This window comes from Recurvomyces mirabilis (assembly GCF_035927965.1).
Source record: "Recurvomyces mirabilis strain CCFEE 5264 chromosome Unknown scaffold_1, whole genome shotgun sequence".
Taxonomy (NCBI): Eukaryota; Fungi; Ascomycota; class Dothideomycetes; order Mycosphaerellales; family Teratosphaeriaceae; genus Recurvomyces; species Recurvomyces mirabilis.
Window position 1 is genome coordinate 306,593 of NW_027041935.1, and position 26,571 is coordinate 333,163.

A 26,571-nucleotide genomic window follows, 5' to 3' on the forward strand; every position below is an offset into this window, starting at 1 on the left:
AGGTTACGAGGCGATGATTATGAAACATTACTTAATACCTTCCTTCTCAGCGTCGGTGTTGATGGCGCGACGAGCCTGTGCTTAAGTTGCGGTCCGATTCTCACGCGTCCCACCGGACTGCGCACACATCATGTATAACTAGAAGGTACATTGATAGCTAAAGCACGAGCAGTAGTTCATGTCAGTGCAGATGGTCACATGATCATCCTTCTCAACAAAGTCCAACATTCCACGACCCCCGCCCTCGCTGCCAGGAGGAATGCACTTTATGCAGGCACTTTGATGCGCGAGTCACGACTGGCCACGAGATCACCAGTTTTGCCTGAACCTCTCACCAGCCTTGTACTGCCACCGCCATTGCGACCAACGACTTACTCATGAGCGGGAGGAGATTTCTGTTCCCATTTCCATCGTCTCCTACGAGACTGTCGCAGAACCCATTGCCAAACCACATCTATAGCGACGATAGCTATGCTACTACAACGCAAATACCACCAGTGCAGCACTTCCAACCTCAGCATCTTCCGAGATGGCAACAGAATTTGTTCTGACGCGGTCACAACCTTCCAGCACATCTTGCTCTGGTGCTCGACATATGTCCTAGCTAGCACGGCATATCTTCTGCTCCAGCAGGAGATTTCAGCTCAACTCTTGCCTGCGGCTTGTCTGCTGCTTGCGACTGTACGTGCTGAGACGCTAATCACTGTAGCGTGTGGCGAGTGGGCTAATATGATGGATTCAGAGCGGACTATCAATCGTATACATACTTGGCCACAGTCTCACAGCAGCCTTGACAGCTCGGCAACAGTATGAACCGCTACATGGCCATTCGGTTGCTTTACAATTGACGGTGAAGGCACTATTGCGTCTTACTGCAACCGCATGGCTGGCTGCTTGCGGGCTCGACATCACTTTCACCGTGGCGAGGGAACCGTATTGTTTTGCCCAGGGCACGGATGTTGAGGTACCGATCGATATTGGCGTGGCTTGTATCCTGCAGAGGACTGGTGTGGGTGCGGGTTTGATGTGCCTGTATGTGCTCTCACTCCCCCGGCCTTCCCATCTCTGGCCCTCTGCTGACCGCGAACGCATTTAGTCTAGCCTCAACAGCCCTCTCCCTCCTCACCCAAAAGTCCACCCATCCCTTCTCAACCCACCTCTTCGGCCGCACCAAGAACGACAACGACGACTTCCTCCCCCTAACCCTCCCATACAGAAACACCATCCACAGCAAACCATACGACCACAGCCAAATGTCCTTCAAATGCCGCTCCACCAGCTCCCTCTCCTCACATACCTTAGTGAACCCCTCGCAGCAAGGGTCAACAATCCATCTCCTGCCTACCTGTCCCGAGAAAGCAATTCTAGGACTGGGGATCTATGCTCCGAGCACAGAGCCAAAGCCTACTGCGCCTTCGTTTCTGAGCCCAAGGCCGTCATTAAGTGCTATACGGAGCCATACGACCATGAGATCTCGCCCACCGTCTTCGCCATTACCGCCACTACCTGCTTATCTCCCGGAGAAGTACGGACAACGTCTCCGAACAAAGAAGGGGAATGTGCGACAACCTAAGCCACCGCGACACCAACAGCTACTCTACCACGCTATATCCCGAACAAACAGTTCCAAGACCGTCCGCCTCGTCCCGCCTTCCCCGGCACTTTCAACGAAGAATCTGGCTGCGCTGGATCGGAAGCTGAGTAAGGAGAGTTTGTCAAGTGTGTATAGCCGGTCTATCAGCGGCGAGAGTCGTGGGTCCTGCTCTTCTGCTTCGCGGGCTTCGGCGCCTGGGTTGTCCGTTGGCGGGGGCGGCGGTAGTAGTGGGAGGACTTGTAGCTCTGACTCTACGGTGACGATGTTGAAGAGTCCATTGGGTGTGGGGGGGAGTATCGAAGAGGCAGGAAGTATGGAGACGGAGATTGATGATGCGAGAGCTTTGCAGGCGAAGCTTCCGGAGTTGACAGGCCGTCATGGTCATCATCATCGGGGAGTGAGTATCTGGGACGTGGGCAGACCGGCACCATTGAGCTATTGCTAGTGAGCTGTGCTATTGGACGACAAGGGTGACGTGAGAAGGCTGGGCTTCACGCCGCTTGTGGTACAGAAGACGAGGGCTGGTGGTGGTGGTGGTGGTGGTGGTGGTGGTGGTGGTGGTGAGAGGATGATACATAATCTAGTATAGCTCCGCCACTCCCACTTGTTCCAGACCGACTTATCCCATCAGCCATCACTAAGACATGATCAGTGGTCATCACAAGCGTTTCCTCAGTCATGGACTAGTAAGCACCCTGGTAATGGCCTCACCTAGCACTGGTCGATGAAAGCCAGGACGGAGAAGAAACGCTCACTGGAAGAATATATTGATGGTTTGACAAATTACTTCATCCATATGTGCTCACGAGAGTCAATCGTACCTCTTCTTAGCATGTCCATTCGTCGCTATCATCGCGTTTGAATCGTGGCCCTCATCAGCTATCTCATGCACCTTCATATCCATGCCAACCCAGAACCTCTTCCCTCGCCACTCGACTTGCGTGCCGCCCCAGAATGCCCAAGTCCAGATTGGCAAGGCCAGCGCCTCTCGTCCAACCCATGCTAGTAACCACGCGCTGAAGGGTCGTCTCCTGCCGTTCTTAGTTGGTCGAGCGAAGAAAGGAGTGTCTTTGTTTACTGCAATGGACTTGCCTGATTGCAAATGCAGGTACAAAATCCAGTCCATTGCACACCAGATAGAGACACTCATGAGCCAGAACAGGATGAATCCTGTCCAGGTTTGTGGGATGCTGAAGTGGTCGTTAAAGAATGCTAGCGTTGTCACAGCAAAAGCACCGTAGGAAGAGCATAGAAAGCTCTCCGTCCCGGGCTCCACAAATGTCGCAAGAGTGACCGTGAACTTCCTCACCCTCAACCATCTGACTCTCCGCTGCCAGTACTCCGCCACGGACATGTTCGCCATTGGCTGAACAGCCAGGTCGCCGAAAAGCATAGCATGCTTGCCATACTTCTCTCCTGCCTTCTCCTCGGGGACCTGCTGTTTCCACAGTAGATCGCCGATTAGATGGTCCTCGCAAATATTCTCGCTGAAGTAATCGATGCCTTGAGCGTAAGTAAGGCTATCCAGGTTTGACTTGCGAAACATGGTACTCTTGCCGACACTGCAAGGTGCGATCAAGACTGTGTTGATGGCGGTGTAGAACTTCGGATGTGCTGACGACAGAAACATCTCCTCGAGCCGTCCACCGCCAATCGCAGAGACTGTGCGGTTTTGCGAAGGCAAAGTGGTAGCAGGACCTGTAGTCGTCGAGCCCCGTGCGCTTTCAAGCAAGCCTTGCGTCTCGTCGGCCAGCGTGCTACCTTCCGTATCGACCACGAGCGGCAGCTGATGCACAAACTTGTACTTCTGACCTGACCCACTACCCTCCAGCCGAGCAACCATTCTGCCCAGGGTGCCCTTCGCAACCCAGACATTGCAATCAATCACCCACATCAGGTCACCAATAGCCTCTCGATATGCTCGGCTCATATTGCGGATCTTGGGATTCGGTCCAAGGTTTAGAGTTCCGTTCTGCAAGATGCTATCCTCTTCCTCGACCAGAATCTGAGCGTCATGATCTGGGAAGTCCTGGACCAGACGTTCGAGTATCGGTAGAGATGGCTCCTTTCGACTCGCTATGCAGAGGCGTACGTGAAGCCTGTGACGTGGGTATATCTGTCGGAATGTCGAGGCCAGACAGTCGTATAGACATGGTTCGAGACCTTTGATCGGACGAATGATGGTAATATCAGGGCTGGCATCGTTTACAGTTGCTGGGCTTCGCGGACTGGAATAGTGCCGCCATCTGAGTTTGCGGTCAGTCAGGGAGTAAGGATCTTAGCCTTCTATCATACACACAATTGGATGAACCCAATGGTGCAGACCAGTGCAACCACCACATACCAAATCAGGCATGCACTGGCCGCCACCAATGTTATCGTCGATAGGTCATTGTCGCTCGACTTCGCGTGTGCCTTGACGAAGGCAGTCTCACGCTGCATGCGCGATCTCTTCTAGGAAGAAAATGGGTTGATATACTGTTGTACATCTCGTTGATTGAACATTTCTGAGATGGCTTCGGAGGTTATCGGCCCGAAGATCCGAGCAAGACGCGCCCTGCGAATCTCTCTGTTTACAATTGCACACAGCGACGGAATATACATCAACGTATTGCTACGGAGCATAGTGATAACAGGACTGTTGAGACCATTGCTGGGACAAAGGGCAATCAAGATGAACTCGAGTCCTCCTGTTCGGGCCTGGAACCCTCCAGAGTCTCCAATCGACTCACAATACTCTCTTGATCTCGGCGCATTGGGACTGGACGAGCACAGTAATGAGAACTCACCAATACCGAAACAGCACGTTGATCGCATGCTCAGCGAGGATATCGATGGACCCAGCGACTTCACACTGAACATGGCCAAGTGGATGCGAGGTGGCACAATGGAGAAAAGCACGATGCGAAGCGCGAAGAGCGGACTTCAAGCCGTGAAGGAACAAGAAATTCGTGATCGGGAAAGTGTGAGGCAGCGCAGTACGCTCGAAGTCCCACAATCACCTGTCGAGTTCGAAGAGGATCAGGCAACGAGTCATCATACACCGGATCACAGTCCACCTAAGGCCTCTCCCTGGCATGAGCAGCCGCCACATTTTCAGCAACAACAGCAGCACGAGAATCACGAGCAAGACGCGCAGCATGACAGCTCCGATTGGGACCCGTACGCGCCATCCGGTACACCGCAGCCGCCTGTACACAAGCAATTCTTACAGCCTACCGTCGAGGACTATCACAGCGAGCTTACGCCTGCGAGGTTCCCATCCACGACTACAGATGCGCAGTCTTTGCGTGTGAACATCAATCCACGATCTAAGTCTGTGCCGATGTCTCCGACTCAAACAGAGCACGAAATGTCCGCACGACCCGCCAGCGAGACGCTATCACCAGTCCGATCACCGGTAATGAAGCGTGCGAGCACTTTCAATGTCAGCTCCCCATTCACAGAGCCCGAGGCGCGAAGTGACCTGGAGAAGCACATGCAGCAATTACAGGAGCGGTGCCAGCAGCTTGAGCATCTCAATAGTGCGCTGAGGCACGCTCTCGACGAGGAGCAGCGCATGCGAAAGGAGGAGAGAAATGTTCATGAGAGATTGGACAAGGAGTCAAACAAGCTGCTTGACGAAGCAGATGCTGCGCATAATGCAGCTGTTGAGCAGTCTGGGAAATGTCAGGCGCAAGCCGATGAGCTGAAGACGAAACTTGCTCGCGTAGAAGCGGAGGCTGTTGCGCGCCAACAGAAAGGCCATGATGCTTCCCAGGAGCATTCGTCTGAGCTTGAGCGCTTGCAAAGTGAAATGGCGGCGATACGATTGAGCCATGCGGATGAGCTTAATGGTCTCAGGCAGAGTCTCAAAGCCGCGGAGCAAGGTAGGGATGCTGCAGAAAGGGTGGTCAAGAGCTTGCATGCTCAGCTTGACCAAGGTGATGACGCCACCACCAAGCTGGGACAACTGGGACGTGAAGTCGAACAGTCTCGCCACTTCACTGCCGAGCTGCAGAACCAGGTCAAACATAGCAAGACTGAGATTGAGAGTCTTCGTGGTGCCTTGGCTAAGGCAGAAGAGGACCGCGACCAGGCCCGAGACGAATTCGATGCTCTTAGAGACGAGATCGAAGTGGACAAGGCCAAGCTCCTGGGTGATCGGCAGCGAGCTGTACAGCTCGGTGAAGATCAACAGAAGCGTATCAAGGAATTGCAGCAACAGCTGCGCGATCAACAGACTACCCATGCTACCGAGAAGGTCGATCTGGAAAGTGCCAAGGAGGCAGCACTTGCGTCTGCCACGACGGAGACAGATGAGGCACGTAATGATATAGAAGCTCAGCAAAGCCTTCTCAACGCTGCTATCCTAGAGCGGGATGCTGCACAGGACGATCTGACAGCCCTGCAAACCAAGCAGAGCGCAGCAGAAACCGAATTTGCCGCTTTGCGAAAGGATGTTGGGTCTTTACGGAGCGAGCTCGCCAACGCTCAGACGAATCTTGAAGACGCACGGGAGCAGATCAAGACGAATGCCGAAATCAACGACGATCTTATTACTAGGATCTCGACCGAGTGGCGGAAGAAGGAGACTCATCTGCGTAAGAAGCTAGACGAGAGCGAGAACGAGCGACAGCGATCATCGAAGACGCTGATGAGACAGTGGGGTCGGGAGGAAGTTGGGCCAGATGATCCGCAGGCTTATGCTTATAGGTACGCTGTTAGGAGTTCACCGAGGAAGGAGGTTGATGCTGCTGGTGGTGGATCGTAACTCGACGCTCCTGTAAGATGGTAACGTAGCATTGGTACACGGCACGAATGCCATATATCATTATGGTCAGTCCAGTCCGATCGTGCCTGTGTAGCCCAGCTGATCATGCATAAATCCATCTATCCCATACCACAATCACAATCATAATCATAACAACCCCTTCCTAGCCAACTCAACTTTCCTCGCGCTTTCCCCCGCCGCCCAGCCTCCTCTGGAAATACAAGCCATGCTCCCATCCCCAAACTCGACTTTATCCTCCACCTCTGGGAAAGGGCATGGACAGTGGTGTGGGAAGTGGACGCATGATAGGGTGTGGGGGCAGAGGTAGCGGTCGCAGTGGGCTGCACACATGGACGTGTAAGTAAGGACCTAAGAATCTTGTGGTCGGGTAGAGGGTGGAGGGGTCTGACTTACCAGCCTCGTACTGTTGCTGGTACCATGCACTATCCGACCCAGCGTTCTGTGGTGACTGTTGCTGCTGCTGTTGGCCGCCGAACATGTGCTCGAAGAATTGGAATTGGGCTGTTGCTGGCAGAGCTAGCAGGAGGAAAGAGAGGAGGAAGTTGAGGAGTTCCATGTTGGCTGTATAATGTCTCCGTCTGGTTGTAATTGTGGCAGTCAGTATCGCTGTAGAAGTGATGTAGTTGTCCTTGCGTCCACGGCAGGCTATATGTTTAAAACGGTTGACGAGGTCGAAATCTTGGCATTGCCGATTGAGCTCCGCAAATTCTGTCTTTTGCGACTGCGACTGCAGAGATATTAATCTCAAGCTATACATCAAGATTCACCTGCATTTATTCAGCAGTCAGCACGATATCACAAACGATCCGTCATACCGAGCGAATTGCACAGCAGCAGCAATCATGCATCTCATGTACACCATGGACGCCGAAGGCAAGCGTGTCTATACCCTAAAGAAGATCACGAGCGGAGAGGTCACGAAGTCGGCGCATCCGGCTAGGTTCTCGCCTGATGATAAGTACTCGAGGTATGGCATCCAAGAGGTTGATGTGGTGTGGAGTGGGTACAGTCGCTGACGAGAGTGCTGAAGACATCGAGTAACGCTTAAGAAGAGATATGGGCTTCTTATTACACAACAGAGTATGTGCAAGATTGCGATTGCATGAACTGGAGAGTACTCACTGACATCGTGGTAGAGGATAAGAAGGTACTTGGACAGTAGACGAAGAAGCAGTGAGTATTGCTTGTGATTAGCGAGGAGTTTGGCGTTCGACATTCACCATATTCATTCAAGATTGTACGAAGGAGTGAAGGTTGTGCGCGATGTTGCGAATACGAGCCACGTGACATTGTTGCAAACACGATATAAATACGCTTTCTGTATTCCCTTGCTACCATCATCACTCACCGTCAGACCCTTGCCAGTTACAAGCCAAGCACAAGAAATTCCTCGACAAGGACTCGACCTACCGATATCGACCTTTGTGCAACTCTGGCACACCCTCCTCACTGTATCGCGATGGACGCCTCACCACTCGCCCAACCCTCTCCCGAGATCCGCAACCAGATCTGGGAGCTCGTAGTCCCTTCAACAGAATCACTTCTCGTCAACGACCCGAGCAGCTGTGCTCCGCCACCCATCACCAGAGTCTGCCGCAAGCTTCGCGAAGAAAACCTCCTAATGTTCTACTCCGGCAAGATCGTCCAAGCCATCCTGCCTTCGCCTGTCTCGGTCAACAAACTTTATCCACTTACGGTCGACATCATGAACTGGGCCAATAGTGTCAGCAAGCCCTGCCACGACGTCATCAAGTGCTTTGAGATTCACTTCGCCGCATTAGGGCTTAGACAGATGTACTGCGTTGAGAGAACCAGTCGTCGAGAAGACGATCTCTCGCAGCGGCTGGCTCCTTTCGGGTACGTGGGTGAGGACCGATATGTGGCTGTCTATGACTATGTTGCCAAGGCGGCTGGCTCTGTGGAAGCTGCTCGGCGATTCGTTGAGGAGAGGACGGGGGAGGTTATGAAACGAGGCTAATGCCTGATTGGTTTGAGCTGGTGGAGAACTCTGGCTAGGCGATGGACGGTCTCCGAATTGCGTCCGCTCTCGCTGGTTGGTGCAGTAAGTTTTCAAGCATAGGGCGTTGCGTGTACTGTGAGTCGATCATTTGGATTGGTAGGGAAGGTATGAATTACAAGCTCCACGAATCTTTCACTAGGCAATGACCTTCTTGTTCACTTTGCAAAACCATGTAGTGTCTGCTGCTTCACTAAAGCATCCCTTGGGCTTCATCAGCTACACTTTCAGATCGCTACGCATTCACTGCGCCTTGTCTCCCGCTACGGGTAGTACTTAGAGCTCCAGACATCCAGCACAACCAAGCAGCTTGTGGACAAGTTCATACATCCAACACCACGCACAGGTGGCCAACCTCTGAGCAATGGATCACTCAGCCCTTGGCAAGCTTTCTCTTGAGCTTCGTAACCAAATCTACGGCTTCATCTTCAGTCTGCGGAAACGATTCACGATCACACTCCCGTACATCCTCGAGACCTCATCTCCGCCAAAGCAATCCGCAGTCCAATCGCCAGTCACCCAAACGTGTAGACAGCTTCGCGGCGAGAGTCTTTTTATGTTCTATGCGGCCAACCAATTTGAGATCGTAACCCCAGATGGTATCTATGACCGGACATACGTAAAGGACGATTCCTACGGTATTGGATCCGTCTTCCTCATGAAGGGTATAGTCTCGCGTGTGGCTGCGACAGACACCACGAGCACATCACAAGCTCATCGGACTGCTTTCGCTGGAGATGCAAGTCGATGTCGAGCCTGAGTGTACGGACGTTTACAGGGATCACAGTTCGTTGTGGGCTGTTTTATTCAGAATGATTACTGAACGCTACAAAAGGCGCTTCGATATTACTGCGATGCTGGTAGCTCCTGGTACCCCTGCTTCGATCAAGGAATCAACGTTGCACGACGATGTGAGGCCAGCGTTCCATGAGTTCGGGTTGAAGGTCAAGATTGCTTATTAATGGGGTGGCGAAATATGCATTTGTGCAGTACTGGAATAGACGACGTATTCAGTATTCACCGACTGCTGGGGAAGCGAGTCACCGATTTCACATGCTATGAAAGGCACGATATGCCGAGGAGGGGAAGAAGTCTTCATCGAGGAAGCATTCGAGACAAGACGATAGCTGTACGATCCCGGAATCCAAGCAGCAATATCGTGTTGGTACGTTTCCACTAGGATTCTACCCAAATGCATCAAAGCCCAAATTCACCCATTGACCACATTCGAGAAAGCTAACACTCCAGGGACACGTCATTTTCAGCGCGCTGCTGGCATATAAAAGATACGGCGCTTCAATCCCGAGCCTCTATAACCTAATAAAACGCACAGTTTCTCCCATTCATCTCAACCGGTCTCGGTAATTCAGCTCAACCTTAGCATTAACGATGGAGTCTTCGCCATTCATAAGACTACCTGCAGAGTTACGCAACGAGATCTACGACTACATATTTTGCTGGCAGGAGTAGCAGGTCGTGGGTTCTCCACATGAAGCTGCCGTTGCCGAAGCGTGTCTGCCCACCCAACCCGGAATTGCACGAACATGTAAGCAGATCCGTCAAGAGACTTTGGAACTGTATTACGCACGCAATTACTTCTGCATCCAACTACCAGAAGCGGACCGTACGGCGTTCGCCATCAGCAGACAAATCGGCAACGCAGGAGTACACGAGAACGTGTACAAGAGAGGCATGGTCGCCATTCGCAAGTGGGTGAGCCAGACACCGAAGGCTTACCATGTCCTTATAAAGGAGCTGCGCGTCACTGGACTTCACGGCAGCGAGACGGAGTCATATACTCGATGCTGTGAAGCCGAGTGCGAACTATTGAAGCAGGTGCTCCAAGAGTATGAGATCGACTTCTATGGGATGCTGTAGAGCTTTCCAAAACAAGGGGTTGAACGAGCATGCGTATGCGTGGGTCATGGCTTTTCAAGAGACCTCTCGTGCCCATCATAACGATGACGGAGATAGCAGCGGCCTTGGCAGATGACTAGGTTGAAGTCGCAGCGAACCGGCATGGAGAGGAATCGATCTCGTACGTGATCGAGGTCATGTAAGTTGCAATGCTATGCACTGCAGGAGTCGGTAGCAAGGAGCGTCAGGGCAAGGCCAGCGTTAAGAAGTAGCACAGCGCATCAAGTCGACCAGAGGACTCGGAATTGACGTTGTCTTCATCAGCATCAATTGGAGTGGCGCCTAAGGGGTATATCAGCTTGTGACTAATTTGTCAAATTTATGTTGTCCTTGAGCCCGAATCTTTCGCCTAATGATTCACTGCCATAGAATCTGAATGTGGATGTAAGCATAAGGTTGTCACAATTGTATTACCCACGGCTTGGCGCTCAACCTTCACCTCACTCCTCCTTTGACACCGGTGTCCACGAACACGAAATCACATAACACTTGGCACGTGAAACCAATACCGACCACCATGGAGCCGTCGCGGCTCTTGAAGCTGCCACCCGAAATGCGGAACCTGATTTGGGAATACGCTCTGCACGAGCAACACCCGGTCAGAATATCGCGCAGCAACTCGGCAGAAGCACCATTACTACGCACGTGCAAAAAGATCCGAAATGAAGGAGAGCTAATATTCTACGATACCAACGACTTCGACGCTATCGTAACAATGTTCGACTGGCAACACGTCGCCCACTGGCTCCGCCACAGACCACCAGAGAAACTCTTCTTGATCAGAAGCCTCACCCTAAAGCTTGCATTACCCGGTGTCGACTCCACTTGGCCTCCGCTGCCTCGACAACCACCTAACATCAGCATCAGCACCGAGCTCAAATACCGGCGCCCACCCAAAGGTATCCTCATAGACGCCTTCGAGAACAAGGATTTCGGGGGCCGCGACACTGCTAGTGTTGTACACGTCTCCGTCAACGGCGGCACGGATACGGAGAGGATTTACGAAGAGCTCAAGCCTTCGAGACAGAATCATGTGGCGAGGTTGCTGTTGCTTTTTCTGTCTTATGGCCGGGAGGCGCTGGATGATGTGGGGGCGGAGACGACGGCGGAGGGAGTGCGGGTGGAGCGGACGAAGGTCGATGATCGGTTGGAGGAGGCTGTGCGGAAACGTTCTCGGTGATGTTATCTCACTGGTCATAGCCACAGACGCAGTCTCGTAGTTGCTAAGGATCAGCTGCGTCGTGTTTTGTTGCCAGACTTAATGTTTGCTGGTATGCGACATAAGTTTGCAATATTCGTTGCGGAGTAGCCGTAGTACTTGCAAATTACCGCTTCTTCGAGTTGACATTCCTTCCCGCTCCAACCTTGATCCTCCCCCCAGCCCGACCCCTATCACCCGTCAGAATCCCAGGCAAGTAATCCTCATCCATCAAACTCCTCTCCTTCTGCCTCCTCTCCGTCTTGCTCGCCCGCTCAAACTCCTTCTGATCCTCTGCCAAGATCAACTCATTACCCCACCCGCCCTTCCCGCCACCCTTCAATCTGCCATTCGAGGACCCATGAACAGGCTTGGGGACGCTGTATCGATCTCCTCGAGTATTCCATTGCATGTTCTTCTTGAGATGGAGCTTGAATTCGCCATTTGCATTTGTCGAACACGATACTCGTGTGAGTGAGGGCTGGCCGCAGCGTGGACAGAATTGCTTTGTCATGTCTTTTGAGACGCAGAAGCAGGCGTGGCAGCGAAGCACAAATGTCTTCAGGTGCTTGACTCGTGTCATGCTTGGAGAGAGCAGGTTTAGGTTGATTTGCAGTATCATGTTCTGCATAGCGTAATCTGTGGTCAATACACCAACTTGCATTGTCTTAGGTTCTTTGGTTTGTTCTGTGGATCCGCCAGCGTCTTCAGTTTGTCGCTTCTTCAAGTTGCCAGGAGTAATCCAGCCTTCTGAGTCGGAGTCCTCTTGGCTGACTCCTGAGTTGGCAGCTGAGTCTATCCGCGATGTGGGGTCCTCTGTCGGCCTAATCGTCTCTGTTGCAGCTTCATGCTCCAGGTCAAGTTCATTCATGGTTGCCTCCACTTGCTCAAGGGATGCTTGTTGGGTTCCTTCCACTGCAGTCACGGTGACATCTGTGTCATCTTGCGCTTGGTCCACCAAAATTCCTGGTCGTTGAGATGTACTTGGTTCTGCGTTATCGGCAGACGGAGCAGATCCCGCGGACTGGGTCAGTAGAACACCTCCATCCTGTCCATCCTGTGTATCATGTGCAACTTGGTTTTCGCCAGCATTATCGGGAGCTACTGAATCAACTGCCTCGGCACCTTCTGCGGCAGACTCCTTCTGCTCGGGATCTTGCTTCGCAGGTGGCGCACCATTGACTCGCTTCTGTCCAGGCATCTTCCGTAATCTCCAATCGCCATTGTTCCGCTCACACTCGATCTCATAAGTAAGTGCAATGATTTGAATATCGGGTTTGCTCAACACAGCCAAATCTCCAGTCCTGCGGGCGAACTCGGTCACAAATTTCACACTCCCTGGACTTGGTGACCGTATCGTCAGGAACGGTAGCAACGTAGTCTCTACTCGTGCTCTGGTAGCGGCATCTTTTATCTCAGATATGATGGCTGGAACGGTCACCAGTGTCTTCGACTGTCCGAGAAGTGTCGATACGGATGGCTCGTTCTTGATGATTGAGCCGGTATCCAGGACCAGAGTATGGATAGGTTTTGTAACTTCCGCCATATTGGCTACATGTATGTAGTTTTGACCGTCGATGAACGGAGGCGAAAGTCATCCACAAATTTCTATGCTAGAAGTTCTTGGCATACAGAACTGCCCAATCCAGAAAAATGCTGCGCCACAGACATGTGCGCCGGCAGCTAGCCGTATCGAGCCGACGTGACGCCACAGTGTTTCTATTCGTTTACCCTGGGCCCTGTCTCGTGGTGGGCATGAGCGTCGTCACTTGCGCCCATATCTGAAGGCTGCCATATTGTTTTATGCTCCCTTTGCGCCTTACGAACTACTGATTGAAGTATCATCTTGGCCTCTCAATCACGCAGAGAATCAGACACCATAATCTAAGACTCGAAACAAGCACAATAGCTTGCCAGCAATGGCGCAAACCAACCCCAACGCGTGAGCAGGAGCTACAATATAGTCAATCTGGCGCATGTGCTGATAATAGCTACAGGATAAACGTCAACGACCCGGGTCTCATCACACTCGTCAACAAGCTACAAGATGTCTTCACCACTGTTGGCGTACGTCGTGGATAGAGCACAACTGGCAAAATAGTGGACTGACATGGTATACTGCAGGTTCAAAATCCTATCGATCTCCCGCAAATCGCCGTCGTAGGTTCGCAATCAAGCGGAAAGAGTAGTGTTTTGGAGAACATAGTCGGACGAGATTTGTAAGGTCAAGAGATATACAAAAATTGGACACACTATTGACATCGCTTTGCGCAGCCTACCTCGAGGAACTGGTATCGTGACCCGACGACCCCTCATCCTCCAACTGATCAACCGCGCACCCCTACCAAAAACACAAGCGAATGGCATTCCGGACAGCGAAACCAAAATCGAAACCACAGACTCCGCCAGCAATTTAGAAGAATGGGGTGAATTCCTACACATTCCAGGCCAGAAATTCTACGACTTCAACAAGATACGGGAAGAGATCGTACGGGAGACAGAGAGCAAGACTGGTCGCAATGCGGGCATCAGTCCCGCGCCAATTAATCTAAGGATCTACAGTCCGAATGTTCTCACACTTACGCTCGTGGATTTGCCTGGTCTGACAAAAGTGCCTGTTGGTGATCAGCCGAGGGATATCGAGAGGCAGATTAAGGAGATGGTGTTGAAGCAGATTAGCAAGCCGAATGCAATCATTCTTGCCGTCACGGCCGCGAACACGGATCTGGCGAACTCGGACGGGTTGAAGTTGGCACGAGAAGTAGATCCGGAGGGTCAAAGGACAATCGGTGTGCTTACGAAAGTGGACTTGATGGACGAGGGCACAGACGTCGTGGATATCCTAGCTGGCCGAATCATCCCTCTGCGATTAGGATACGTGCCCGTGGTCAACCGAGGACAGCGAGACATCGAGCAAAAGAAAGCCATCTCCAGCGCCCTAGAATCCGAACGCAACTTTTTCGAGAATCACAAGGCGTATCGAAACAAGGCCTCGTACTGTGGAACCCCATACCTGGCACGAAAACTTAACCTCATCCTCATGATGCACATCAAGCAGACGCTCCCGGATATCAAAGCTCGAATTCAGTCCTCACTGCAGAAGTACAGTCAAGAGCTGGGCAGTCTCGGGGATAGCATGCTCGGCAACAGCGCCAATATCGTTCTCAACATCATCACTGAGTTCAGCAATGAGTATCGGACTGTACTGGAAGGCCACAACGCCGAACTCTCTTCCGTCGAACTTTCCGGTGGCGCACGTATCTCATTCGTCTACCACGAACTCTACTCCAACGGCGTCAAAGCCGTCGATCCCTTCGACCAAGTTAAGGATATCGATATCAGAACCATCCTCTACAACTCCTCCGGCTCCTCGCCCGCCCTCTTCGTCGGTACCACCGCCTTTGAGGTAATCGTCAAACAGCAGATCAGGCGACTCGAAGAACCATCCTTGAAATGCGTGAGCTTGGTCTACGACGAACTTGTGCGCATTCTGGGACAACTCCTCAACAAGCCTTTGTTCCGAAGATATCCCGGACTCAAGGAGAAATTCCACGCGGTGGTGATTGGCTTCTTCAAGAAATCGATGGATCCGACCAACAAACTCGTCAAGGACCTGGTGAGTATGGAGTCATGTTATGTCAACACCGGACACCCGGACTTCCTGAACGGATCCCGCGCCATGGCTATCGTGAACGAGAGACACAACGCTGCGAAACCCGTGCAGGTTGACCCGAAAACTGGTAAGCCGCTACCCGCCTCAGCTATGCCGCCGCCACGATCGAACTCGCCTAGTCTGGATCTCACGAATGGCGAGAACTCGGGTTTCTTCGGCAGCTTCTTCGCCAGCAAGAATAAGAAGAAGATGGCTGCTATGGAGGCACCACCGCCTTCGCTCAAAGCTAGTGGGACGTTGTCTGAGAAGGAGAGTCAGGAGGTGGAGGTCATCAAGTTGCTGATTACGAGTTATTATAATATTGTGCGCAGGACGATGATTGATATGGTGCCTAAGGCTATCATGTTCAATCTTGTTGAGTAAGTCGAAACCATGCGGCTTGCGTGTCGTCCTGGTTGTCACGGACGAGAGGCTAATATGATGTGATAGACACACGAAGGAAGAAATGCAGAGGGAGTTGCTGGAGCAGATGTATCGACAAGCGGAGTTTGACGATCTGCTTAAGGAGAGCGAGTATACTGTTCGGAGAAGGAAGGAATGTCAGCAGATGGTGGAGAGTTTGTCCAAGGCTAGTGAGATTGTTAGTCAGGTGCAGTGAGGGAACGGAACGAAGTGGTGGTTGTCATGTGCGTGGGAGATGGGAATGAGGGTCTGTCTGTGAGTCAGCGAGTAAACGTGGGGATGGAGCACGTTAGGCATAGAGTGTGGCAATGCGCGATGGCGCGTCTGAATGGTCACTCAGGTGAGGACAAGGTGGAGCGAGGAGGCCGAGGTTTGCTTTGGGCTTGAGTGGCTCGGTATCCTGGTCGTTGTGTGTGGAAGTCTCTGCTATGAGCATCACAGTAACAGTAGAATTATCACGACCATGATTGCCTCCTTAAAATTCTTCCCCTCCCATGTTTTTGCTTTCATAAGCATTGACTTCGTATCGTTGCTTTTGCGCCACTAACAATGTCCGTGCACTTCCGTCATGCTGGCTTGGCGATAGCGGCAGAGCTTCAAAGCTGTCTTGCTCGATCGAGCTGCCTGTTCCAATGCCCTACCATTACACCACCTCCATCTGTGTAAATTCGCCGATAGGTTCATCCAAGAGCTAGAGCAATTGCATGCTAGGTCTGCGGCCACGACCTACCTTGCGATCCCGTCCCTCTTTACTCGACCTTATACATCATCAGCGTGTTGTTGAGCAGAAGCTTAGGCTACAGAGGGAAGAGAAGGCTGTATTTGAGCAGAGGCAAACTCCTGGCTCGAGAAAACGCATCAAAGATATCGGGACAGAGAGTTATAGTCCTGCCGAAAAGGACTTGGAAGATCAAGATACGCAACGTGCTATACCGACTGAGGTAGCATTACCTGCTAGTGTACCCACGAGTCCTGTGCTGCACAAGACACCGCTACCACCTACGATCGTTATACAGATCGAAGAGGACATACTACTGGGAAAAGAAGAACAGCTGCCGAAAACACCAGCAGCCTCGCAAGAACCACACCAACGACAACTTGACCCACCCCACCACACCGCCACCATGACGACCCCCGCCTCCGCCCGCGAGGAGACGCAAGAAGGCTCCATCTTCTCCATCTCCGGCCCCGTCATCGTCGCCAAAGACATGATCGGCTGCGCCATGTACGAGCTCTGCAAAGTCGGCCACGACAACCTCGTCGGCGAAGTCATCCGCATCGAAGCCGACAAAGCCACCATCCAAGTCTACGAGGAAACGGCCGGTGTCACGGTCGGCGACCCGGTCTACCGTACCGGACAGCCGCTCAGTGTCGAGCTCGGACCGGGATTGATGGAGACGATTTATGATGGGATTCAGCGGCCGTTGAAGGGGATTAGTGACGCGAGTGGGAGTATTTATATCCCTCGCGGTATTGATGTGCCCAAGTTGGATCGGACGAAGAAGTGGGAGTTTACTCCTAGTGAGCAGTTCAAGGAGGGTGATAACATTACCGGCGGTGATGCGTTTGGGTCTGTTTTTGAGAACAGTCTGCTCAATGATCACAAGATCCTGCTGCCACCGCGTGCCAGGGGCACGATTACGAGGATGCCAAAGAAGGGGTCGTATACCGTGGATACAAAGATTCTGGAGTTGGAGTTCGAAGGGAAGAAGTCGGAGTACTCTATGATGCATCTGTGGCCTGTGCGTGTGCCGCGACCTGTGACTGATAAGCTCTCTTCTGCTGAAGCGTTCATTGTCGGGCAGAGAGTGCTGGATGCCCTCTATCCCTGTGTCATGGGTGGTACGGTCTGTATTCCTGGTGCTTTCGGATGCGGAAAGACGGTGATTTCGCAGTCGGTCAGCAAGTTCTCGAACAGTGATATTATTGTTTACGTGGGCTGTAAGTGAACCATCAGTATGAACCCATATACGAGACATTGGTGGGTTCTGACTATCACTTTTAGGTGGCGAGCGTGGTAACGAGATGGCTGAGGTGTTGATGGACTTCCCAGAGGTGAGCTATCACCTTCGCACTGCGCACAAAGACTATACTGACTTCCGTTCCAGCTTACGATCAATGTCGACGGGCGCCAAGAACCCATCATGAAGCGTACCTGCCTCATCGCCAATACCTCCAACATGCCCGTGGCTGCCCGCGAGGCTTCCATCTATACCGGGATCACAGTAGCCGAGTACTTCCGCGACCAAGGCAAAGCCGTCGCCATGATGGCGGACTCCACCTCCCGCTGGGCCGAAGCCCTTCGTGAGATCTCCGGTCGTCTGGGAGAAATGCCCGCAGATCAGGGTTTCCCTGCCTACCTAGGAGCCAAACTCGCCTCCTTCTACGAGCGTGCTGGTCGTGTCGTGGCTCTTGGCAGCCCCGACCGCAAAGGGTCCGTCTCCATCGTCGGCGCTGTCTCGCCACCAGGAGGCGACTTCTCCGACCCTGTCACCAGTAGCACGCTAAACATCGTGCAAGTCTTCTGGGGTCTTGACAAGAAATTGGCGCAGCGCAAACATTTCCCTTCGATCAATACCAGCATGTCCTACTCCAAATACACCAACGCCCTGGAGCCCACCTACCAAAAGTCCATGCCCGAGTTCCCTCGTTTCCGTGACCGTATTCGCGAACTCCTCTCCACATCCGAGGATCTCGAGCAAGTGGTCCAGCTAGTCGGCAAATCCGCCCTTGGCGACTCGGACAAAATCACCCTCGACGTCGCGACCCTCATCAAGGAAGACTTCTTGCAGCAGAACGGGTACTCGGACTACGATCAGTTCTGCCCGCTGTGGAAGACCTTCTGGATGATGAGGTGTATGATGGGTTTCCACGACGAGTCGCAGAAGGCGATTGGGCAGGGAGCGAATTGGTCAAAGGTTAGAGAGTCGACGAGTGAGATTCAGTCGAGGTTGAGGAGTATGAAGTTTGAGTTGCCGTCGGATGGGGAGGAGAAGGTGGGTGGGATATATGAGCAGTTGATGCAGGATATGAGGGAGAAGTTTGCCGGGGTTGTTGATGAGTAGGGTAGTACGAAGGAGGAAATGGTGAGGTGGAGAATGTGATTTTTGGCAACGATGAGGTGAGTGAGTGTATATAGCGGGCGTTTCGAGATAGACTGTCATGTTGTTTTTCACAATACCCTTGGTCCTTTCGATGGTTGCTGTCGTTCGATATGAGTGTCTAGACAATGTATCAGTCCTTGGCACTCGCAGGTCTAGCCGTGGCCGAGATTCTGGAACCGACACTTGACCCCTTCGGGACGCGTCCAACTCCACGGCGTTTGAAGCTTAAACCGTTTCGTGAAACTCTGTTTGCGCGAAAGAGATTGATATTTTGATCCTGGTATGCGACATGCCCCTTTGCTTCAAGTTTCGTTCATTGTCGAGTGGATGGCGGGGTACCGTTTCAAGCGACCATTTGCACAGCCTCGAGGACGAAATCCTGATTCCTTCAGACTACTGCGGTAGATCATTGTGTGGACTGTCACGCGGACCCTACACATTTGACGGAGGGGTGTGAACATCCCTGTCGCGAGGCCTCGTATAAACTTGCTGTGTCGCCAGACCTTTGGGATCAATCTTGGTTGGCCATTGCGTGTAGAGGACATATTATACAGGCAACTGGTCTTTTGTTCGACGCGCGTGTGCTGCTCATGGAGTTGGTAGAACATGGACAAGATGGAACCGCGAGTCTCGCGTTATAGGAGCCAGCGACGGGCACAGCAGCAATTGGTCGAAGAAGACGAGACACCGGACGTGCCTCCGATCCCTCAGGATGAGGTGGAGGCTGGTGATGGGGTCGTGAGGAGTCGGTCGAGGTATCACCGGAAGAATGCGACGAATGCTGTGAACACTGCTGTGGAAAGTAGTCCGAAGGACGAGAGCGGGACGGGGAGTGGCAGGTATGACTCTCCGCGACGAGATGAGGGCAATGCGAGGTCCTCGCCCGCGCAGAGGTATAGGGGAAAGAGTGTACATCGACAGCAGTCGCAGGAGAGTCCTCCCGCACGGCTGGGAGCGACTAAGGAGGTAGAGGCGCAGGTTGATGCTGATGGGTATGGGAATGCGCCTAGGAAGCTTAGCGCGTATGACAAGGAATTGAATGTGAGGAAGGATGAGTCGCCTAGGAAACAAGATACTGCTCCGCAGACTGAGCTTTTCCCTCCTCCTCGCGCTGACCCTGTTCGTCCTTCGACTAAGCCGGTGGTCATGGATGGACCGCCTTCGTCCGATAAGATCCGGGCCACGAAGAGTACGAATCAGTTGCCGCGATTTGATGATGAGGAAGACGAACAGAAGGGAGGATGTTTCGGCTTATTCAAGCGCAAGCGAGGTGAGGCTACTCCAGGACACACGGAGAAGCGACCGCTTGCGCCTGCAACACAGGATGTACCCAAATCAGCTGTCAATAGTGGTGACCGAAGAGTCCTGGTCGAATGTGGCAAGTCAAAGACAGTCTTTCCCGTCACCATCGAAACAACTCCAATAGACATCATCAAAAGCGCAGCAACGGTAATGTCCGAACGCATCAACCCTCGCTCCGCAGTTCTGCTCGAAATGTTCGGCAGCGTCGGTATCCAACGTGCCCTACGCCGCTACGAGCACGTCCGCGACGTAATGAACAGCTGGGACACCGACCGCCAAAACAGCCTCCTCCTCGTCGATCCAGGTACCGGTACCTCCGAAGCCGAACTCAGTCTCGCCGGCGCACCGAAAGAAGAACCCTCCGAACAAAGCTGGCTTCTCTCCGTCTCTCAGAAACCAGGCAAATGGGACAAACGAATGATCACTCTCCACCCCACCGGCCAGATTTCCATGCAACGCGATCCCAACAAACCCCAGCAGACGGAGAACATCTGCCACCTGAGCGACTTTGACATTTACACACCGACGCCGGAGAAACTGAGGAAGAAGATTAAGCCGCCGAAGAAACACTGTTTTGCTATCAAGTCCCAGCAGAAAGCGATCATGTTCGAGTCGACGCAGAATTTCGTGCATTTCTTCTGTACGAATGATGCCAGGACTGCGGACGAGTTTTTCCGGGCGGTGCAGGGTTGGCGGAGTTGGTATTTGGTTAATGTGCTTGGGGAGGGAGGGAAGAGAGTCACGAAGGCTGCCGATGCGACGCAAGGGGCAGCTCACCCGGGTGAGGGTAAGGGAGTGGCGAGGTCGGGGAGTAGGAGTCATCATCAGAGGGGTGCGGATAGTGTGGGCTCGCATTATCAGTTGGGGTCTTTCCGGCCATTGTCGATGCATGTCGGACAGTTCGATATGCCTGTGAATGGGACTGATGGTACGGGTGTTGAGCAACAGGGGCCTACGAAGTCTTCGGCTGGGTTCAACAAGTCGGCTAATCAGTTCGATCCTATGGTCTCGCCTGAGCGGAGAACGAGCACGCGGAAGAAAGGTCAAACACAGCTTCCGCCTGTGGCTCCGGGTGGCAAAGTCTTGGCTGATGACGAGCCCCTTGCGAACTTGGCCAGACGCGGGTCAGTGGACAAGAAAAGGACGTCCACGGATGCTTCTGGGAGGCAGGAGGAATTTGCTACGACGGGTTTACTTGGGAGGAGTTATTCGCAGCGGCAGAGGGATGTTGCTGAGAAGGACACGAGGAGAGTGGATGCTTTCACCGCCGGACCTAATTTGCTAAACGGTGGCTTGGATGCCACGCGCGAGGAAGAAAGGAGTCATTTCCGGAAATCGCTCGAGATTGAGGCGCCGCAGCGTGGGAAGTCGACACGAGTGGTCGCGCAGCAGAATAGTAGTGGGGATATGCGGCGGCATAAGTCTACGCGCGCTCCCAACAGCAGCAATCACAACGAGCTAGGACGTTCAGGCTCTGTGCGGGAGAAGGTTCCGCCGAAGCCGCTCGTGGATCTGACACCGCAGTATCGCGAACCACTCCAACATACGAATAAAGGTAAGGCTTTCAGGCCTGATCCATCGGGTCTCGGGGGCTTGGTGGCTAATGCCACGAGTCCGGAGGACTTCATTGGGGCACCGCCAGCGAGCGATTGGAGACGGAGTCCGAATAACGTCGCGCAAAATCCACCACAGCCACAGTCGCAACATCAGCAAGGTGGCCTTCAACCCTCGAAATCCACCCACCGTCGCGCAAACTCCGTGAACAAACGTCCTGAAACGTCGTCCCGTGCCAAGTCCGACGAGAACGCCGGAACAGCTTTCACAGGTGAAGGTCTCCTCGCGTCCTCGCAAGCCCAGGCCGGCTGGGGTGGAGGGGACAAAGGCCACGGTGTTGTTGTTGACGGGCCGAGGGCCAAGGCGCCATTGGTGGATTTTCAGGAGGCTAGTCGGTTTGTTCCGGGCAGTCTCCTGAACCGGGTGGAGGCTGTGGAGGGTGGTCCGGGGAGGCCGGTGATCGATCGGGAGAAGAGGGTGGAGAGGGATGTTAGAGTTGGGGAGGGGTATTAGACTCGATTCCGAGGTTTGGCGGTGAGATGTGGTGTGCTGTCATGACAATGGCGTGAAGTGTGAGGGGCTCATTCGTGCTGTTATGTTTGCGTGATGGGCTAGAAGTCATTGGGGATATACCCCTTTGCTGTTTTTGTGCTGTGTCACTGGCTAAAACACATTGCCTCGTTTAGCTATAGCTGTTTCTATACAGAAGGGTCTCTTTGGGCAGCTTCTACCTCTTGTTCTGTCTGCAATGCTGACTTTGACTGGCATGGCAGGCTTCAGCCAGCTTTCGTCAGTCAAGACCTCACTGTGGCAGTGAAACTCTGCCAGTCTTCCCGAATCGTCATGGAGGTCGTCATAGTCTAGGATGAAGAGCACTTGGTTTATGTGACAAGGAAATTTTCATCATCTACTACAGGCTCAGAAATGTATGAGAAGAACCAGCATGGACATCGGGAACGCAGCTGTAAAGCAATCACCGGCAGCACCTACACATGTCATTGAAGCCATTCTTGCTTTTGTTCGTTGACTGATACATTGACGTATCTCTCCTCCCTCTGCTCCGTCGCTCGATACCCACCACTCAAAGGACCGGTGAGGAGGCTACCCAACCACAGAGCTCGACAGCTCCAAGCAAGCTACACTATCGTTCGTCGGGCCATGGGAGGAGGGTATCGCTAGAACACTTTCACAACACGGATAGATCGTGCCGTTGACGGCTTCATAAACTTCAGTACATTGAGTAAGTCAGCTTTCATGAGACCCAAGTCCATGGTGTCGAAGTCTGCCTTGCGCAAAGAACCCCGTTGTGGTTCTTGAGACATCATAGAGGCCAGTGCCTGCAACTTGAAGAAGACGGTTCGGTGATGGAGAGTCTCTCGGCCACTTCGGGACACTATCACAGGTAACTCCAGATTGCGGAGATGCGAGCGGCAGTTATGGTAATGTATAGCGGCTGTCGATAGCACGATCGCAGCCACAACATCATCATGTTAGTGTACGGCAGCGCATCCTCAAACCGCCTCATCCAACCAGCAGGGATCATCTCGTATTTAGTGCAGCGATTGACGTCCTGACCGGGCAATCCTGGGGACGACCGCCGTCACAAGCACGATAGCCAGTCATGAGCGTCGGTACTCTGTCCGATAGAACACGTGAGCTTGTGGCGCGTATGAGGCTCAACAATGCGGCTCAACAACCAAGACTGTTTCTTCGGCTATACAAGTCTGGCCACGCTTCGAGTTGGACAAGGTGAGAAGCGCTTGTCTGAACTTTGTTGATAGCCCTCGCTTATCGTCCAGTCCGCAACCCGCGGCCGATGCTCGGATGGCACCAGATGCCTTGGTGGTCGGTACTTGGTATGGTCAACGGTGAGAGATCGATTGTTCGTGGTCCGTTCGTGTGTGTGAAGTACCAGATTCCGATGCGGAAAAGACTATTTTGTCTGAGGCCGATTAGGAACTCTAATATGACGAGCACATCTGGACATACAGTGCCAGCGTCATGTACTGGGGCGTAGCTTAGCGCAGTCAGTTGCCTTGTTCTGAAGCCCGGTTGCGAGGCGAACAGGTTCGCAAAAGAGCGAAGCATCTCGAACGGAACCGGTGTCATGCGTCCACGAGTGGATTCCTGGGCCCTTTTGTTGAGATCAAGGTACATTCCGATCGAATTGGACTGGCTCCAGGATCTGCTTGCGATGATAGGCGCCCTGGAACATCCCTGGCTGAGCGTGGACCCGTCAAAGACAGCTATGTTGATGATGAGAAGATCAAGAGGTGCTTGCAGGTTTTCGAAAGTGCCACTGGAGCTGCCATGCCCAAACAAGCAAGCACAGCTCTAAGATGGCCCCTAGGTCTTCTGCGGATCGTGAGCTACTTTCACCTTACCTTCGACCAATCATAGCACAGCAACGCTGCTGAGGACATCAGCCCGTCGGAAGACCGGCATGATCAGATGATACTTGGTCGAAGCTGTCAATGACTAGGCTTGACTAAATCCAGGTGTCTCGATGGCTTGCTCATTCGAGGGTCGACCCAGGTACTGCTAGTAGTATTGTGCTGCAATGAGATACTCGAGACACGATTGGTGCGCTTCTGTTGAAGTTAGTCCAAACTCCGTGTGCAAATATTGCAGTGCATAGATTTGCGGCATAGAAAAGGATAGTCTCATACACTCAGTGCACAAGGCACAGCTCGACTGTTGTGGAACGCACTCTGCTTTTGCTGAAGAAGACTGAGGTCAATAGTGGAGCATGCCCTGCCGACTACAGGGCATGCTCCTGATCCAACGAAGTAAAGAGTCACAGCAGACACTGGACAACGTCATGTGTCTCGCGAGCGATTGGAACGAGCTCGATATGTCGTAACACTTGTGCGCCTCAACGTTGCAGCTACAGGTCACTCTTGTTATGTTCGGGCTCTTGCTGTTTGTGGCAGCTGCATTATGCCTGCCCCAGAAAGATCAGAGCAGCTTGGGCATTGGATTGAGTGCATGAGTGCACCTTGGTCTGTGTAGGATCCCTGTTCGAGGCCGGCCACCAGACGCACGCCATCTTCGGCCGAAGTGGTTCTATGATGCGACCAGCGCTGGAAGGAGGAAGATACCAAACGAGAAACTTGTGCCAACAAGAGTCGCTTTACAACAGTAGCCTGCACCCCGTACGCAGCTCTCGATATGGCTGCCCAGATCGGCGTATAGTGGTGGGAAGCAGGAGCCGATCCAACTGCCTGAAGACTAAGCAGCCGCCATGGTGCCTCCGCGTAAGTCGGGTGTATTCTGTGAATGGTACTGCGCGGCGAATAGTACAGGTGCTAGCCTTGATGTCGCTGTTCCACAGACTGTCTTGCCTTTGCAGGTGGCACATAATAAAGAGAATGCTCAGCGAATGGCCTCCAAAGAAAATATAAATCAACAGCGGTAGCCAATCGGGATCGAGCCCGAACGAGCTATTTCAGGGGCCAGGATTATTACCAAAGCGCTCAATCTGGGCGACAGCGTCCAGACGTGAGATGAGCGATCTCGAGCGCTTTGCCATGTATTACACGCGTCCGGAGAATTCCGAACAGTCACAGAGCACAAGTGTGATACTTGCAGCGATTTCGTGTCTTTGACAGGAGTTTGCCGTCGACACTGCTATTCAATGCTGATGACAGTCGTGCTGAAACACAGCAATATGGTAGACCCAGCTTACAATGCCGCATGCACGGCAAAATCAGCCCCCTCGCCCTCAATCGTGAGGTGGTCGACGACCTTGTCCAGCTCTTCGTCCTTCAACCCACACTCCTCCCTGAGATACTTGCGTGCGCCGCCGAACTTTCCCTTAAGAACAATCTCCAGGAAGATCTCCATGTCCTCCGCATGACTTCCAACGATCCTCTCCGCTTGCTCTCTGGTGACTCCGCTTCCCTCTTGCTCATCCTTGTCATGGCCTTTATTTGAATACTCCTTGCCAGCACCATCTAGGATCCGCTTGATGAGGTGTTCTCGCCACTTGCCCAGACCTGACGTGGTGAGAGCATAATCCCACACGACGGCTTCATCACTGACACCACACAGCTTGAGCAACAATGCTATGAAGACACCTGTGCGGTCTTTGCCCACGGTGCAATGCACCAGGAGCGGTTTATCCGGGTGCTCGAGAATGTGCTGGACGATCGTGCGATAGCTTCCACTTTTAGCTGCTTGGACGAGGATATCTCCATAGGCTTGGATGAAGCCGTCTTTGCTTCTACCAGCTAGCTTGTTGAGCTTTTGGTCCATGCTTGAGGTGTCGGCTTGGGCAGTGTTGTATTTCTCGACCATGGAGATGGGCGTGTAGTCTTCGTCCCTGTAAATGGGTACATGATGGCGTGTCACTCCAGGGATCTCGACTGAGAGGTCATCGTAGCGTTGCTGCATCAATCGAAGTTCCTTGAAAGACCGCAAGTCGTACGTATCATGAATGTTCAGTTCCTTTGTAAGGGTGTCGATGCCGGTAGATGTGATGTGAGCCGGTTGAGCACTTCGGAAGAGGTAGCCGTATCGTATGCATCGTGATACCCCAAACTCAGCATCGTCGGGACATTTGTGGCCACCAAGATCTCGAAAGTTGGGTACGCCCTCGACTTTCGCGAATGGCGGCGATGGTAACGTCGAGCCGTCGGCGTCAAGGATGGTGTTCCGCACCGTAGCAGAGTTGGATTGTTCCTGTGTCAGTGCGACGAGTGCTGCCATCGTTTTAGTCAAGAACGCGTGTATGATGTCGAATGGACACAGCAATTGATGGCAGCCCGGGTGAGGTTGAGTTGAGTTTCAAGGTCACGCTGCGCGAATGCGGACGCTGACACTTGTACAGTTGAGTCCACTACCACGGACTATCATCTGACACCTGGCACGACTCTCGACGATCATGTATGGCCCAGAATGTTCGAAGGAAGATTCCAGCATTACACACTCGTGGATTTCTGACTAAGATCGTTATCATACGCTCTGGCAAAACTGCAAGAGTACTCCTCAACTGAAGCATGCTCGATGAACATTTATTCACGAAAAATACCTCA

The 26,571-nt window shown here is 52.8% G+C and overlaps 9 protein-coding genes across 9 annotated transcripts; 5 read left to right on the forward strand and 4 right to left on the reverse strand.

Moving 5' to 3' along the window:
- Positions 1-2,405: 2,405 nt before the first annotated feature.
- HSX11 (Ceramide glucosyltransferase) lies at positions 2,406-4,036 on the reverse strand (the record flags this gene model as incomplete). The annotated part of the gene is made up of 2 exons (XM_064832857.1): positions 2,406-3,840; positions 3,894-4,036. 2 exons carry the CDS (start codon positions 4,034-4,036, stop codon positions 2,406-2,408), a joined length of 1,578 nt encoding a protein of 525 aa, XP_064699126.1.
- Positions 4,037-4,106: 70 nt separating this feature from the next.
- Positions 4,107-6,347, forward strand: LTS14_000144 (uncharacterized protein; the record flags this gene model as incomplete). Its single annotated transcript, XM_064832858.1, has 2 exons — positions 4,107-6,238; positions 6,290-6,347. The coding sequence occupies 2 exons, from the start codon at positions 4,107-4,109 to the stop codon at positions 6,345-6,347; spliced, it is 2,190 nt and encodes a 729-aa protein (XP_064699127.1).
- A 147-nt stretch (positions 6,348-6,494) lies between these two features.
- Positions 6,495-6,924, reverse strand: LCL2 (Long chronological lifespan protein 2; the record flags this gene model as incomplete). The annotated part of the gene is made up of 2 exons (XM_064832859.1): positions 6,495-6,688; positions 6,762-6,924. The coding sequence occupies 2 exons, from the start codon at positions 6,922-6,924 to the stop codon at positions 6,495-6,497; spliced, it is 357 nt and encodes a 118-aa protein (XP_064699128.1).
- A 286-nt stretch (positions 6,925-7,210) lies between these two features.
- Positions 7,211-8,346, forward strand: NOP10 (snoRNP complex protein; the record flags this gene model as incomplete). Its single annotated transcript, XM_064832860.1, has 2 exons — positions 7,211-7,335; positions 7,734-8,346. 2 exons carry the CDS (start codon positions 7,211-7,213, stop codon positions 8,344-8,346), a joined length of 738 nt encoding a protein of 245 aa, XP_064699129.1.
- A 2,473-nt stretch (positions 8,347-10,819) lies between these two features.
- On the forward strand, positions 10,820-11,482 carry LTS14_000147 (uncharacterized protein; the record flags this gene model as incomplete). Its single annotated transcript, XM_064832861.1, has 1 exon — positions 10,820-11,482. One exon carries the CDS (start codon positions 10,820-10,822, stop codon positions 11,480-11,482), a length of 663 nt encoding a protein of 220 aa, XP_064699130.1.
- Positions 11,483-11,627: 145 nt separating this feature from the next.
- On the reverse strand, positions 11,628-13,046 carry nob1 (20S-pre-rRNA D-site endonuclease nob1; the record flags this gene model as incomplete). Its single annotated transcript, XM_064832862.1, has 1 exon — positions 11,628-13,046. The coding sequence occupies one exon, from the start codon at positions 13,044-13,046 to the stop codon at positions 11,628-11,630; it is 1,419 nt and encodes a 472-aa protein (XP_064699131.1).
- A 373-nt stretch (positions 13,047-13,419) lies between these two features.
- On the forward strand, positions 13,420-18,640 carry VPS1 (vacuolar protein sorting-associated protein 1; the record flags this gene model as incomplete). The annotated part of the gene is made up of 8 exons (XM_064832863.1): positions 13,420-13,442; positions 13,498-13,567; positions 13,625-13,719; positions 13,775-15,532; positions 15,603-15,753; positions 16,349-17,516; positions 17,581-17,630; positions 17,684-18,640. 8 exons carry the CDS (start codon positions 13,420-13,422, stop codon positions 18,638-18,640), a joined length of 4,272 nt encoding a protein of 1,423 aa, XP_064699132.1.
- A 645-nt stretch (positions 18,641-19,285) lies between these two features.
- Positions 19,286-22,048, forward strand: LTS14_000150 (uncharacterized protein; the record flags this gene model as incomplete). The annotated part of the gene is made up of 1 exon (XM_064832864.1): positions 19,286-22,048. The coding sequence occupies one exon, from the start codon at positions 19,286-19,288 to the stop codon at positions 22,046-22,048; it is 2,763 nt and encodes a 920-aa protein (XP_064699133.1).
- Positions 22,049-25,219: 3,171 nt separating this feature from the next.
- LTS14_000151 (uncharacterized protein) lies at positions 25,220-26,245 on the reverse strand (the record flags this gene model as incomplete). The annotated part of the gene is made up of 1 exon (XM_064832865.1): positions 25,220-26,245. The coding sequence occupies one exon, from the start codon at positions 26,243-26,245 to the stop codon at positions 25,220-25,222; it is 1,026 nt and encodes a 341-aa protein (XP_064699134.1).
- Between the last annotated feature and the right edge of the window lie 326 nt (positions 26,246-26,571).